At 39.2% G+C, this 14,344-nt stretch overlaps 1 protein-coding gene across 2 annotated transcripts in view; it reads right to left on the bottom strand.

Annotated features, from left to right (window-relative positions):
• Positions 1 to 1,283: 1,283 nt before the first annotated feature.
• The window catches only part of PKN2 (protein kinase N2), a 50,650-nt gene continuing 37,589 nt past the window's right edge, over positions 1,284 to 14,344 (bottom strand). For both annotated transcript variants that reach the window (XM_061462282.1, XM_061462291.1), the window contains exons 7-22: positions 11,862 to 12,047; positions 11,469 to 11,578; positions 10,847 to 10,990; positions 10,596 to 10,671; positions 10,102 to 10,276; positions 9,714 to 9,843; positions 9,127 to 9,263; positions 8,959 to 9,034; positions 8,780 to 8,871; positions 7,693 to 7,869; positions 7,051 to 7,113; positions 6,872 to 6,948; positions 5,925 to 6,067; positions 4,885 to 4,992; positions 3,751 to 3,831; positions 1,284 to 3,672 (exon numbers count right to left, since the gene is read on the bottom strand). In XM_061462282.1, coding sequence (XP_061318266.1) covers positions 3,469 to 3,672; positions 3,751 to 3,831; positions 4,885 to 4,992; positions 5,925 to 6,067; positions 6,872 to 6,948; positions 7,051 to 7,113; positions 7,693 to 7,869; positions 8,780 to 8,871; positions 8,959 to 9,034; positions 9,127 to 9,263; positions 9,714 to 9,843; positions 10,102 to 10,276; positions 10,596 to 10,671; positions 10,847 to 10,990; positions 11,469 to 11,578; positions 11,862 to 12,047 — 1,979 coding nt within the window. In that variant the 3' untranslated portion in view covers positions 1,284 to 3,468. The remainder of the gene's footprint in view (positions 3,673 to 3,750; positions 3,832 to 4,884; positions 4,993 to 5,924; positions 6,068 to 6,871; positions 6,949 to 7,050; positions 7,114 to 7,692; positions 7,870 to 8,779; positions 8,872 to 8,958; positions 9,035 to 9,126; positions 9,264 to 9,713; positions 9,844 to 10,101; positions 10,277 to 10,595; positions 10,672 to 10,846; positions 10,991 to 11,468; positions 11,579 to 11,861; positions 12,048 to 14,344) is intronic.

The following is a 14,344-nucleotide window of genomic DNA, read 5'->3' as shown; positions in this document are numbered from 1 at the left end:
GTGGTGAGCATTTGCAGTTGAAATTGTTACATACAGCACAAGCTGCTTGGACTAAAATGTAAATACATCTGTGCAGAGATGAGTGCAGCAGGTGAAGGCAGGGTCATAGCATCCTGACCTGGCCCTGCCTCTTCCTGCCATCCTTAGTATGGAGATAGTAGGAACAGTGTAGCCCAGCATCAGTACTAGCCCTGTACTTCAAGGGGCCTTATAGTCTGAAAACCAGCTACTGCTGGTCCCAGTAGACTATGGTTAATGTGAAGCATTAACCATAGTTAACTAAGCAGAGGAAAAAAAAAAAGTGTAACTAACTGAATTCACTTTTAGGCATTTACAGCCCCTTTACTGAGCTGCTTTGAAGCTAAGGAACATGGCTTCTCTTACAGAAGTCTCTTCAGAAATGAGGTTTCCTGGTATGTGTGATGTCCTTGTGTGCAGCTGTGTGCACGGTACCCCACCAGTTCTTGGGGTTACAGGGGTAGGCTTGGGGAGCTAGAGAGGTTTTTGCAGCTCTGCAACCTCTTAGCTAATTGCCTTCTTGTGTTATTGCAGCTGAGTGGTAGCAAGGGCTGATGGACAAGTAGAGCCTGAAGTGCAAGTGAGGAAACTGGCTGCAGTCCCATAGGTTTGGGGGTCTCTGCTAATGCACCTGTGTTGTTGCAGTAGTGAGCCAGGAGAGAGCACTGGAACACTACAGGCTTGTATTTCCCCCCTGTATAGCATCCTCCAGGCACTTCCTATATTAATTTTTGGAACTGCTTCTATCTTCTATGGAGTCAGCCCTTTCTGAAGTGATGGTGTAGTTGTGTACTGAAGTTGAGCAGCTGTAGGCAATGGTCTCATGTGCAATGTTAGTTTGTTCTCTAGGAGTAAAGGTTTCTTTTCTAACCACATTGAGAAAAGAAAGCTTCATTCTCTGCTTAAAGAACAAGCTCCGTGGGCATATTGGGGTTTGGTTTGTGTGCAGAGCTTTCCTATGTAATGGGGGGAAGAGAGAGATTAGAATGGATAAATACCCAGGGAGGGGAGCAAGCATTGCCTCCCCCTGCCATCCAGGGAAGCCCCTGAAGGGAGAATGCTGGCTCACACTGGCCTGACCACAGTAGCCATGGTCTGCTGCTCCTTTCAGGACTGCTCTCCCAGGCAGGAGGAGGCTGCTTGCCTTTGGCAAGAAACTGGGATTCTCTAAGTCCCCTGGTGATGGCAAGTTCTTTTCTGAAGTTACCTGTGGAAAAAACATGACAAGTCACTTCAAGAAACAGCAAAATCATGTTTGGGACACATTTTACAAATTACTCTATTTAAAACTTTAATTTGTGATATTAATGACTGCAAAACACTTAGAATGACATTTGTTAAAGGCACATTTCATTTTAATGCATAGTGTACCATTCTAAAATAATCCTAATTTCCTTACAAAGTGCTTGAGCAGCCACATACAGATAAAGTATAGCAAAATATATTTACAATCTAGGGTTTAAAATCTTAATCTGCCTAAAAATACTTTAAAAACTACAGAGATAAAATTAGTGCTTTTTTTCAGCTTACCTGGGTGAACAGACCCTGCCCTCTAATTTTTTTTGCCCTTTTTTTTTTTTGTGTGATTTACTTAGATTAAAAAAATTTCTGTACAAGATGTAGTTACAAAAATGGTATTTTTTGAGGATACTTTCAGAAGTGTTAAGCACCCTGTTAGGTGCTCAGATATATATATATATATTTGGGAACCAAGAAGGGCGAGCTGACTGTACCTCAAAAGTCTTGGTTTCAGCTGGATACAGGAACATGATTTGTTTGCTTACTGATCACAGTCTGGAAACAAGTGATGCTGAGAAGTGGCCGCGCTGCCAGACATCGTGTGGAGCGTGGGGAAGCTGCCTGCCTTGTTCCCAGGGGCGCAGCACTTGCACCTAGTAACCAGTGATTTCCTCCCAAAGCCTCTCCCATGCAGGTCTGTCCAGCATCATGATTCTAAACCACCACCTCAGTGCTGCACTCTCCAGTGGCTCACATTTCTTCTTGTAATTTTATTCATTCATAGTTTTGCATCCAGTTGAGTGCCGAGTCTCACTGTCTTAGCCCTTGAACAGCAAACTCCTGGCTGGGATGAACCTGGGCGAGGACATCTGCAAACAGCTCCAAGTGATGCTGGAGCCAAAGGACCACATGCAGAAGTTACAGAACACCAGATGCCAAAACCAGGTCTTGGGTTATACAAGTATGCACAGTGTCTGGTCTAAGTTATTTGTCAACTTTTGAGGTACAGTGTTTAGTGTTGGGGGGCTTAGAAAATATACACTGTTTTTTATCAAAAATATTTATACATTCTGTTACAACATATTGCTTTTACCCAATCTGTGTTCTGGAGGTCAGTGGCCTATACATTAACAAGTATTTTTTCACTGAGTTGCAGGATGTTCACTTGGCCACTGCTTAACATTAATGAAGTGGTATAATTAAATTACTTGCCTGGACATAAGAATACATTACAACTTCCAAATATACATGTTCACAGCATGTATACATTGAAAATCTTTCTGCTTTCTAAGAGTGATATGATATTGTACAGCAGATAGAGGATGATCTAGGTGGTTAAATACAGACTGCTTAACTTAGCTGTCCACCCAGTGAATGGGAAAGGCATGGGGTTGAGTACAGAAGTGGCTTGGAAAATGCATACATTTTGCTCTGTGGGGTTAGACTGAGCAACATCCTCCTCACATTCTTCAGATCAACCAGGGTTTTAAGCCATGCTTAAAGAGCTTAAAGGCAAAACTGTTTGGCAAGTGGCTTTGGTAAACTTTCCGGGGTTTTGTCGATTTCTTTGTTGTAATGGAAGCACTTACACTGTTGTTATCTCAAAGGCAAGGCGTTTAACAGTTTCCCTAATAAATACCATAGAAAATTTACAAAACAAGGCATATCTGTTCTCCATACCGTTATTTTAAGAATGCAAGATGAGGGTGTACATAGAAACGTGTAGTTTTATAGACTGCACACAGTAATGTGTTAATTGAAATCATTTGCCTTCTCCAGCTAGAGCCATGTTCTGTGCGAGTGTCATCAAGATCCCAAACTTCTATCTCTGTGTGGCTGAGCAGAGATCAGTGATCGCCTAGCTCAGAGTCTGCTTTCCCCATGTTAAGGCAGACACTTTAAGAAGTGATGTGATCTGCTGTGAGAGAAACAGTGCAGACCCCATGTGTGCCCATGTGTGGGAAGCTTAATACAGCTGGGTTCACCAACTCAAGAATTCCATAGACCTGCTTTCCAGTGCTCAGATAAAAAACAATATACAAAGAGGCCACTCTTCACAAGAGTGTCAAAACAGTACTTGAAAGGATCTTCATGTGATTTAAAAAGACAAACCAAGCTACAGGTGGCACAGAGAGCAATAGAAGAGTGGGTATTCTTCTGAGAGAGGCATTCTTGTGAGCCAGTCAGCTGGGGTTTCACAGTGTCTGGAAGTTAACACCAATCAGCAATGTAATCAAAATCTCTGAACATTTCCTGCTCTTCTTCTGAAAGTATCCTGGGTTCACGAGGTGGAGTGAGGATAGGTGCTTCAGAGGTAAATTCATCATCAAAATTACTAACGTCTTCTCGTCCTCTAATGGTGGGTACAAAAGGAGGCTTCACTTTCTTGGCCAGTAAAGCATTCCAATCTATTAGCTGTAAGATAAACCAACCGCAGTTTAGTTTCCTCTCTACTTCTTTGTGTCCTTAGAAATATTACTAGTCTGTACTCACCCTGAAGAAGTGATGCTTTTTCACATCCTCAGCATCTTTCTCTCCAGCACCAAGACGCCGCTCTGGATTTCTTCGTAGCAACTGAGAAAACATGCACGATTTCAGTGCAGAAATTCAGGGAAAGGGGAGGAACGAGGGAGGCTGAGAGCTACTGTGTAAGAGCCAGCACCAAGATTAGATTAGATTAGTGAAAGTCTTCATCCTCAAAGTGGAAGATGATGCTTTAGCTTTACATGGGTCAAGTGGCAGCAGTGCTCTTCTAGCACAACTCCACCAACAGTCCAGCTATGAGCAGCCAGAGAAAGAGCAGACATAAGACTGTAGGTCTGTGGGACTGAGACTTGGTGCCTGAAGTGATTGGTGGGCCTGGTGTCAAGCAGAAAGAGTCAGAATTGTGCTGGAGAGTATACAGATTTAAATGAACTAGTACTTCTTGTTTGGCTCATAAAAGAGCCAGCTCTGCTGCCTCCAGTGCTTTAACTTACACACTGCAGCAAGTTGCTGAATTGGGTGATAGACTGCCACTCTGTCAGACATTTATGTGGAGAGGCTGCTTCCAAAGACATTGAATCACCTCCAGTAAACACTACCAACTGTGGTAAGCTTCTACTTTAGGTAGGTTCAAGTATCTTCTTCAGATAAGCAGAGGCACTGCACTAAGGAACAGCACTGGTAATGATCATAATCAACATCAGCTGTTCTTTGCCACATGCAGTGTTCCCTGCCCCAGTTGGAAGGAATCCAAAGAGATTTAGAAGTCTTTGAATTAAAATATTCATGTGACAATGTTAATCTACCAAACAGATCAATGCAGCAGTGTTCTGTTAGGAAAAGAGAGCTGAACTTCTCTAGTTAGGTACGACCAGGAAACAGTTCAGGAAGAAAATAGAGCTTCTAGTGTTTTACTTTTTAAAGTGAAAAACTTGATCCTGAATGAAGTGGAATGGCACTGACAGGTTTCATTTAAGGTGATGGACAGCATGGCATAGCCTAAATGGGGCACCCAAAATTTACTTGTAGAAAGAAACCACCAGGCATAGGTTCTTCAAGTGTTTTGTTCCTCACGAAAGCAATTCATTTCCTTAATTGGGATAAGAGGGGAATGTATTATTATTATGACTATGATGTTCTTACCCGTCTCATTATAGAGATGGCCTCTGTAGACAGGAACCGTGGATATCTTACTTCATCATTTACAATACTGTCAAACACCTCTTCTTCATCATCTCCAGGGAAAGGAGACTATAAGGCAAGTAATGAAATACTATTAACAGGCTTAAACATTACTTAAAATTGAAAAGATGTTTTCTAATTCCAAACTGGCAGCAGACTATGCCCTGAAATGAAGTCTTCCTGTTCCCAGAAACCAAATATGGTAGTTTTTCTTGAGGAAGAGAGAAAAGGCAAGTTAGTGTTGTCCCTTAACTCCTACTGCAGGATTCGGCTTTACAAATACGTTTTTAGAAGTAGAAACACCTAAAACAGGGATCATCTTTAAACTATTGACACAAGATACACAGGGAATGTGGGAAGTACAGATCAGCTTTTCTTCAGGACAGCTGCTATCCACAAGTAACACGGTCCAGACTAATTTGTTTTTGTCATATCTTCAGCATGTGACAGCTCCAGGGTTTTCAAACTGTTCTGAAGTGGCCTGCAGATGTTAGGTGACACCCTAGAACCTTTTTATCTTTTAGCACAGAGGCCATCTATGTACTACCTGGAGATACTTGAACAGAATGCTCTGGAAGGTAAAGCAGCATACACAAGGTAAATAATTACTCAGTAGTAATTTATTTATACTAGCTCATTTACATGGAACTGGGGCATTCTGTTTTAGTGCAGGTGTAATTCAGATGGTAAACAGCATTGTCTTGGACCAGCTACAACTCATTCACTTCTCAACTACTGATAATTCAAGCTTATGGCATGATCATCAACTTCTGTAGCATTACAGCAGCTAGTATCAGGTAAGTGGCTGCTCAGTGTTTAATACTTCTTAAACACATTAAGATGCTCATTGTAAAACCAGGTATGCCTATACATACTGGGTATGCAAGTACTGATGCAACTGTGACACGTAGGACACACTGAGTGTTGGCAGGCCAGTATCTTGAGTTTACTACCTTTTTAAACATACATTAATGACTCCACTGTATCTTACTAGAACTTACCTCACCCACTAGCATCTCATAGATAAGTACACCAAGACCCCACCAGTCCACAGCTCTTGTATAGGAAGTTTCTGTCAGCACCTCTGGAGCAAGAAATTCTGGTGTGCCACAGAATGTGCTTGTTCTGTCTCCAAATCCCATTCCTGAAAAGTTAATGAATGAAAAGCAAGCACTTACGGAACTTGTCTGCAGCTGAAGTCACAGTAAATGTTTCAACACCTACTGCATTTACTAAATTCCCTCTTAGGCTATCTAAAAACTAAACATGGAGGAGAGGCTGTACAAACTGAAGAAGGAAATGGACTTTTCCATATCTTCCTCTGCAATCAGGTTTGAGACACACTGTAACTTCAGTTTCTACCTCTATTTTATGTCTTAATAGAAAGGTAGTTGCCAGTAACAGAATGCTTGAAAGTACCATTCTATCATCTAGACTTCCTTTTTGGGATAAACGTCACCTTTCTAGCTGTTAGTATACTTCACATGTCATTGCCACATTCTTAGAGTTGCAACTATTTCAGAGTTAAACAAATAGATAATGAATTTGTAAAAAGTAATAGCAAGGTATCGATTGTACCGGTACTTCATTGTACAGTCTTAATTGACATGTTTAGAATGAGGAAAAACACTGATTTTTCTGCTAACTTGCAGAATGCAGCAGTGCGCATTATGAATAAGCAGAGCTATGATGAAATAGGAATCAGAACAGGAGATGCACACAACTGAAAAAAAGTCAGTAAAAAAAACCAGTGCTATGCTCAGAGGCTCCCACTATTTCCCTACTAAGGAACTTTCCCTTATCTCCACATTTGTACAGTCTATTTTTTTCCTTCAAATGATAGAGGGTAAGGACACATGCTGCACATTTGGCAGTCCAAAAGTCTCGAACAGCCAAGAGTAAGACAGACTGCAGAATTCCCCTAGAAAGAAAATATAATGGCCAGTACCTTCTTTGCAAAGACCGAAGTCAGCAATTTTCACAAAGCCTTCTGTGTCCAGCAATAAGTTATCCAACTTCAAATCCCTAAATGAACATTTGCAAAAAGAATTGCATCACTGATGTTCCTTCAGCCCTATTCAGGATAGCTGAACTCCCTCTGTTGGGAATGGGTTAGTGACTACTTACCTGTACACGATCTTGTGTTCGTGTAAATACTGAAGTCCAAGAACCACACATGCAGCATAGAATCTGTTGAAAAAGTTGAAGTGGAAATGGCAAGGAAATTCAGTCTTCCTTTTCAGAGTGCAAACTCCATTATTATCAATCTTTTTTATTAACCATCCTCTGAAGATTACCGATTGGTTTTTCAAGTACAGATTACAAGGTGAGAGTTTTTAAAGCCAGATGGCAAGGATGCTTAAACTTGCAGCTTTCAAGCTGTAGTATGTTTGCTTGGCCTGGAGGATGAATTTTCTGTAGTATCTACTGCCAGGGCATTGAAGGATTTCCAATTTGGCTTATTATATTCTGTTTTGGTTTTTTTTAGCCTTGCCTGTCATTTTAACTTGTCATTTTGCTTTTTTCTGTAATCTCTTTTTTTAGAAAGTATTATAGAAATTAAATATTTGTCATTTTTTACTTCAGTGTAGATTCAGGCACATTAAACCTGAATGTGTCTTCTTCTAAGACGAAGAGTTAGAATCTCTGACCCTTCTTAGAACAGCATTTACTGAAATGACCTGATGTAGAGGCATGTGGGGATAAAAGTTCTTATCTGCTGAACAAAATGCCTTTCACTTAATGCCACAAAAAGGGATGGATACTCACACTGCTCTGGGTTCAGAGAAGACATCAGTATGAATGTGCATCATCAGATCCCCACCAGCAGCATATTCCATTACAAAGCAAACATGATCTTTGGTTTGGAAACAAGCAAATAGGTTCACCAAGAAGGGATGCCTTACACTATTCACAGTTTCAAATATTCGCTTTTCACACATCAAGCTGCAAACAGAAAGACAGAAATTTAAAGCTTTAAATAACAGTTTTTCAACTCTCAGAAACTATTGGCAATTGATGCCTTACATTTTTTCCTCTAATATTCTTTTGGATAAGGCAAGAACATTTTTTGTTTCAATAGAGATTTTAATACTTGCTCACACATTAAGTTGATGCCAAGATTTCCAGTCATATTTGGCTTTCATCAGCAAACAAGGAAATCTAGCAGTCCATGAGAATTGTATCCTGCCAATTCTCCTTCCAAATACATTAAGTGGGAAACAGTATCGATACTAGAGACATCTAATTCCAGATTATTTCTCCTTAAGCCAATTGGTTGATTTGTACCTTATTCTTGGTGCAGTTACCTTTGTTCCTGCAAGTCAAGTGAATATAGTCATTGCTATTAAACAGTTGTAAAAGCACTTTCTTGCACTAAAACTAGATAGTTTTGTAACTGCCTCTTCACTTCCAAGCAAAGCAAAATCTGAGTTTTGGGCAGAAAGTACAGCATAAACTGGAAAATATGATGGCCAAAGTATGACAGTATGTTACAGGTTGAGAAAAACCATTATAGGGGTTTCTGCCACTAAAGAAAACAGTCATGGTCCTCCTGAAATGTGACATAATTCTATAGAATAACTAATTAGAATAAAAATTGCAACAGACCCTCAATGAGAAACAGGATCAGCTTCAAGTCGCAGGCATGGTAAGAGAGGCACTAAGACTAATCAGTATCGCTGGGCTCCACTGCTCCCTCCTTGCCTCAGGAGGATTGCGTCTGCAGCAGCCAAGCAGGGAGATGACAGCTTGTTCTGCTCTTTCACTGAATTTAACTACTGTTTGGTAGGGCTCATAGTTGTGCTGCATGCAGAAAAAAAACAGCTGATTTATGGAATCTATGTTACAAACTGACCTGTCCACTTCATCACGAGCGACAATATCTCCTTTCTTTAAGGCTTTAATAGCAAACATCTCATTTGTGTTTTTGTACTCTGCCAGCAGCACCTAAAACAGAAGATAAGGGATACATTTATGAGCTAAACCCAGTTTTTGATAAAGCCTTGACATTTTTTATCACCTTTTGACATTTACCTTTCCAAAATGTCCTCTGCCCAGTACAGCACAACATCTGAAATCCTTCAGACTGAATTGAAATCGTTGTTGTGATCTATGTAAATGAAACAAGAGTCAAAAATCTTCAAGTTTGTTAACTTTTAAGGAAGAGTATCTAAATCAACAACAAAACCAGTTCATTGTTACCTTCTGTCTTCAGGCTCTCGGGTGTTGGTATATTTTATGTCTGAATGGGGAGCATCAGACCCACATATTATTTCAGGCTGGAGTTTTGGGACAATACTATTTCTGCCATTTTCAAAATCAAAAGTTGTTACTTCATCCTGTGAAGAAAAACAAGGCTGAAGATTTAAAACTGATTGTGAAGGCAAATGAATGCAGAAATTTTACTGGAGGCCTGTGAAAGTCTTAACACAAGATTTATCTAAGCTAAAACAGTAGAGTTCAAGATGATACAGAGAAACAAGGTTTGAGTGATGAAACCTATTGCTACAGTCATTCAGCTTTTTGTTAATAAAGCCATTTTTTCTCTGAACACTCTAATGATTTGGGGCTTTTGTTATTTCTGTGTAGGAACCAATGCCATGGAGAGTTAAGCACACCAACCACAGAAACAGCTTGCCACCAAGAGTAATTGGAACTTTTTGTAGAGACAATTCTGTACGTGTAAGTTAAGGGAGCATATGCTGAAACATAAGGGGAGAAATCCATCATAAAGATGCCAATACTGCAACCTTGTTAAACTGTAGAGGCCAAAACACTTAGTTACTTGCCTGAGATGGCACATCAGGAGCCTTTATCTCAGAGGAAGACTCACATATTTCCCCAAGGGAAGATGCACGTGGTGGAGCAGGTGGAGGCTCAGGCTCAAGTTCAAAGTCCAACTTGGCCACAGCAGAGTCACTGTCAAGGGAATAAATAACTCCTCAGTGTACAGCAGGGATCATTTTACTGGCATGAAAACCAATTTAAACCTGCATGTTATGTAGATTCCTCCTAAAACAAATCTGTGCATGTAGATCTGTCTATAAAATGGATGAGCAAAATTAACACACTGAAAGGTCTGTAGACTTGCAGAGTAAATAGATTTGACATCCATTAGCACATAAGCATCTCACTGTCATTCTTAAAAAGTACTTAAAAACAGTAGATATTCCCTACCTGGCTGGCAGTGTGAGCTCAGGAATGTTTGCATCAACCACTGGCCCAGTAGCAGGCACTGGTGCTTGAGGGCTGAAGGTGCCAGAGTGATTTACTGTAGGAATAGCTCTTCTCACCAGCCTTCCCCAAGTGGCAATGTTAATATTCATTTGAGGAGCTCTGAGAAATGTTTTGCCTATGGATATTGTGAAAAAGAAAACAGAGTGCAAGTCATTTCCTTACTTATTACCAAAAGCTCTAATTAAAAACATTAATTCATATTAATCAGTTTATGAAGAATAAACTGAATTTATCCTATTCCTTATAAGTTCCTAATTATTCATTGTTAATTGTTAATGCATAATTAGGAATTCTAAACCAAAACATTTCTAAATGCAATGCCATATCCTTGATTATCAACAGCTTTCTTCCCAGGTAAATATTAGATGTCTGCATAAAAGAGATCACAAATCCATATCATTTTTAAGCTTTACATGTTTATATTAAACAATCACCTTGCTGTTTTGAAAAGATTTTCTTCTGCCTCTGGAGTTTTGGTCTTCTTTCAATAACAGGATTAAAAAATGTAACCTGCAGTTCAAATAATGGATGTTAGAGTTCAAGTTTCAGGACAAAATCCATTCTTTAAAGTTTAAGAACAACTTCTTAAAATCTTCTGCAACATATTACTTACACTGTACGATATATTATATAATATATTGTTATATAATAAGTATGCTCACATGCTCAGAAGAAACATCCTTACCTCTGCAAACAGGGTACCCTGGGGTTCAAGATAGAGACACATGCCATGCCGCTGGTTATCCAGGAAATCTTCCAACCTCAGGAACTTGACTGCACACAAAGATCTCCAGTCACGCCAATAAACAGAGATTTCCAATTCACGTGACTACGACAGGAAACATACACACAGGAAATTACTTACTGGCGATTGTTCTGCAAGAGGTACCTCTGTGCTACTGTAAGATCTAGCAACTCAAGGACTGAGATGCAGAGCTGTTACTTCAAAGGAGTGCCACTTTTGGAGAAGTACCATAAAAATTCTGTGACATGGCTTTACCAAAACATCCAAACTACCTGATATTGGAATTTACTGATAAATAATGAGAAACTGATGATTCTCATAAGAATTTAAGCTTATCCATCACAGGCTAAAAACATATTATGGCAGTTTAGAGGCAGAAAACAACATTTCTGGAGTGCCAGCCCAGCATAACAGCTTAACCTCTGGGAGCTCATTCTGTTAAAGATGGGAATACTCACACATCTCAAATTTGAACATAACACAGCAACAGGAAAACAGGCAACATATTGAAATTAATCTAAGAACTGACCATTGCTGTAGTGAATTAAGAACACATTTTTACCCTGTCTAGTTCCAGTGTAAATTTCTGATCCCAGGACTGATTGGAAATAGGCTTCCAGCTAGTTTGACCAACCACAGTGTTATCCAGCTTCAGTACAGCACAGACTTCATCTGTAAGTAAGTAAAGCACACAGACTCAGCTTAAATCTTTAAGAAGATTTTCCACAAACAAAAAATCTTCAGTAAAGTTCCCTTTAAAAAATGTAATCTCATATTTAACTGGTTCTTGTGGACATAATAGTGTAGTTGTGCTTTTGTTCCTTTTCTTCTTAAACAGATGAAGAAACAGCCAAGTTTAAACGTTCAGATCAATGTAGCATTTTACATTACAGAACAGGGCATGCACATTGAAATGTAAATGCATGAAAATAAGAGAAGGTAGAATATACTGAACTGGACAAGTCATCATTTTTCAGAAGGTTTCTGCTACTCCCACTTTTAATTTTACTGGTTCTGCCAATGAAAGATGTTCTGGCTTCATTTGGACTCCAACCCGGTAGCGTAATTGAGGTGGCTTTGGATCGGCCAGGGACATTTTCCAAGATATCCTGGCAGCCCATCAGCCTCACTTCCAGGGTACCTAGAACAAGACAGACAGAGATCTATCAGAGAGTTCTGTTACTGAGTAAATGAAGTGAATGAGTAACATTGATTTATGGCAGTAGCTCACATTCTGATCCCCACAGGCGACAACAGAAGGATCAGATGAAATTAAAAGACAGATCTGAGACAAATATACTGAAAATGAGCACTAGAAGACAAGTATGTGGGACTCAACCTCCTAGAAGGAGCTGCAGTTCACCAAAATGACACTAAGTAAGTTTTTGTTGTGTCTCAGAAGTATCTTTGTTTCCTTCACCTAAGATCTGCCCTGGGTTCAAGCTATAGGCACTGTCACTTCTTAAGACGATAAATCTTGTTTCTTACTGAAATGATGGATCTTGCAGATGGGACAATAACAATTTTCCATGAGCTTTATATAATCAATTAATGTTGGATACATTGCTGCAGTAATTAACACACACTACTGAAACACATTGACTATGTATTTGTTTCAGATGCATTCAGAAACCACATTTGTTTGCTACCTGCTAAAGTGAAATTCAAGTTAGTGCATAATCTAAAAATCACTGAATTGTTCCAACTTCACTGAATTTGGATTTTCAAAAGCTGAGAAAAGATGCTACTCTGAAGAGTTTTCTACATCTTTACTCAAATGAGCTTTAGAGGCTGCTGTTCTAATTTAGGAGAGTTGCCTCCAGCAGCACATACAAATGGTAGGCTTACCTCATCCTGTACAAGATAACATCTCTAAAACTGTGACAGCACTGCCACCAACAAAATTAACTATTAAAGTGGTGAAATCAGCCAGTTCATAATCTTGCTGTCACCAGAAATGCAGCTCCCTAATACAGTGTTCTGACAGCACATGTACTTATAAAGTTTCACAGTTAAGTTCTCTTTTTTGACAGAAACTTAAGTCAGACTTGACCTAAAAATGGTCTGGCCACATTACAGCCCACAGAACAGACATCAAGAAACCAATCAGAGAAGAAATCCCATCCTACAGGGAACTAACAGTTGTAAGTGACCTCTAAGTATTAGGTTATGAAGATAAAGAGATGCTGTTGGCTCCCAAAATAGGATAAAAGAATACTTTATTCCCAACCTCTGTTTAGGGGTGAAATAAATAAATACCTAAATAAAAAGCAGAAAGGCTATAATCTTATATAAGGACAGAAAGATCTGTTGATGCACTTTAAAATGACATAGCACTGATCTATTTTTCACAAAGAGTTAGAGGCAAAACACAAAGACACCGTTCACGTAAATCCAGTTCAATACAAAAAGCTCTTTGTGTAGCCATTATGAAAGCGAAACTATGAAGAACACTTCACAAGCTTGTAACTCTGTTCCGATAACTCCATTACAAACTGTTCATGTGCATCAGTAAATTACATTTAAAGAGGAATTATCTGTCACTACAATGCATCTGACCTATGATTATATATTATGCTTTTTACTCTTTACTACATGTCTCATTGAGCCAAAATGGAGGACAAGAAGACTCACTCCATTTTCTTGTTATTGCAGAAGAGTTCCTCTTTTTATTTTAAACTATAACCCCACAGTACTTCACAACTAGATTCTGTTTTCAGTTATACATGTATAAGGAGAGTAACATTTGAATTACTGATTGTTTCTGTAATAAACTTACTCCATTAATAGTTACATATAAAATGTTTTAGGAAACAAAACACCAAACCTATCTGTAGTAGGAATTCTTACATAGCCACTTACTACATAAATTTAGTAAAGCCACGTATTCCCAAGTAGTCAAAAGTATTTGTTTTTTCTTCAAGAACACTATGAGGCAAATGTTTAAGAACTTTGTGAAAGCATGGTTCATCTCTTCCTCTGAAGAGCAATTCCAGGTGAACACAAACTATGAGAAGTTCTTAAGTCTCATATATAATGTACTGTTCCCTCACAGTAAGCTAAGTCTCAAACCCCAAAATAATCCACATATAATTTGCAAGGCAAACAATTCACACCAGTGAATAGAGGCTTCAGTAGTTCCATGCATTCTTCTTAGGATCTTCCTCCTTGGTTTAGGAATAGAACACATGTTTTGGTAGCACAAATGTCACCTTCTAAAAAGCCACTGTGGTCCACTGGGTAAAATAAGGACTGGGCAAAAAGCTGGGTGCCTATCTCCAGGCTCTGCCACTGACTTGTTATATGATCAGGGCAAGTCACTTAACCCTTCCGCACCTCAGTTGCCCCTTTTGTAAAATGGGGATAATTTTACCTACTGTTTAACATTCTTGATAATAAAAAAGGCATTAGGTAAACACTAGTAGTACCATTCCATAG

This window comes from Pezoporus flaviventris, unplaced genomic scaffold (assembly GCF_033815535.1).
Source record: "Pezoporus flaviventris isolate CSIRO_AGI_PZ_B2104156 unplaced genomic scaffold, CSIRO_AGI_Pfla_v1 ptg000001l, whole genome shotgun sequence".
Lineage (NCBI taxonomy): Eukaryota > Metazoa > Chordata > Aves > Psittaciformes > Psittacidae > Pezoporus > Pezoporus flaviventris.
The sequence above is the reverse complement of the archived record's forward strand: the minus strand, read 5'-3'. Positions and strand labels throughout refer to the sequence as shown.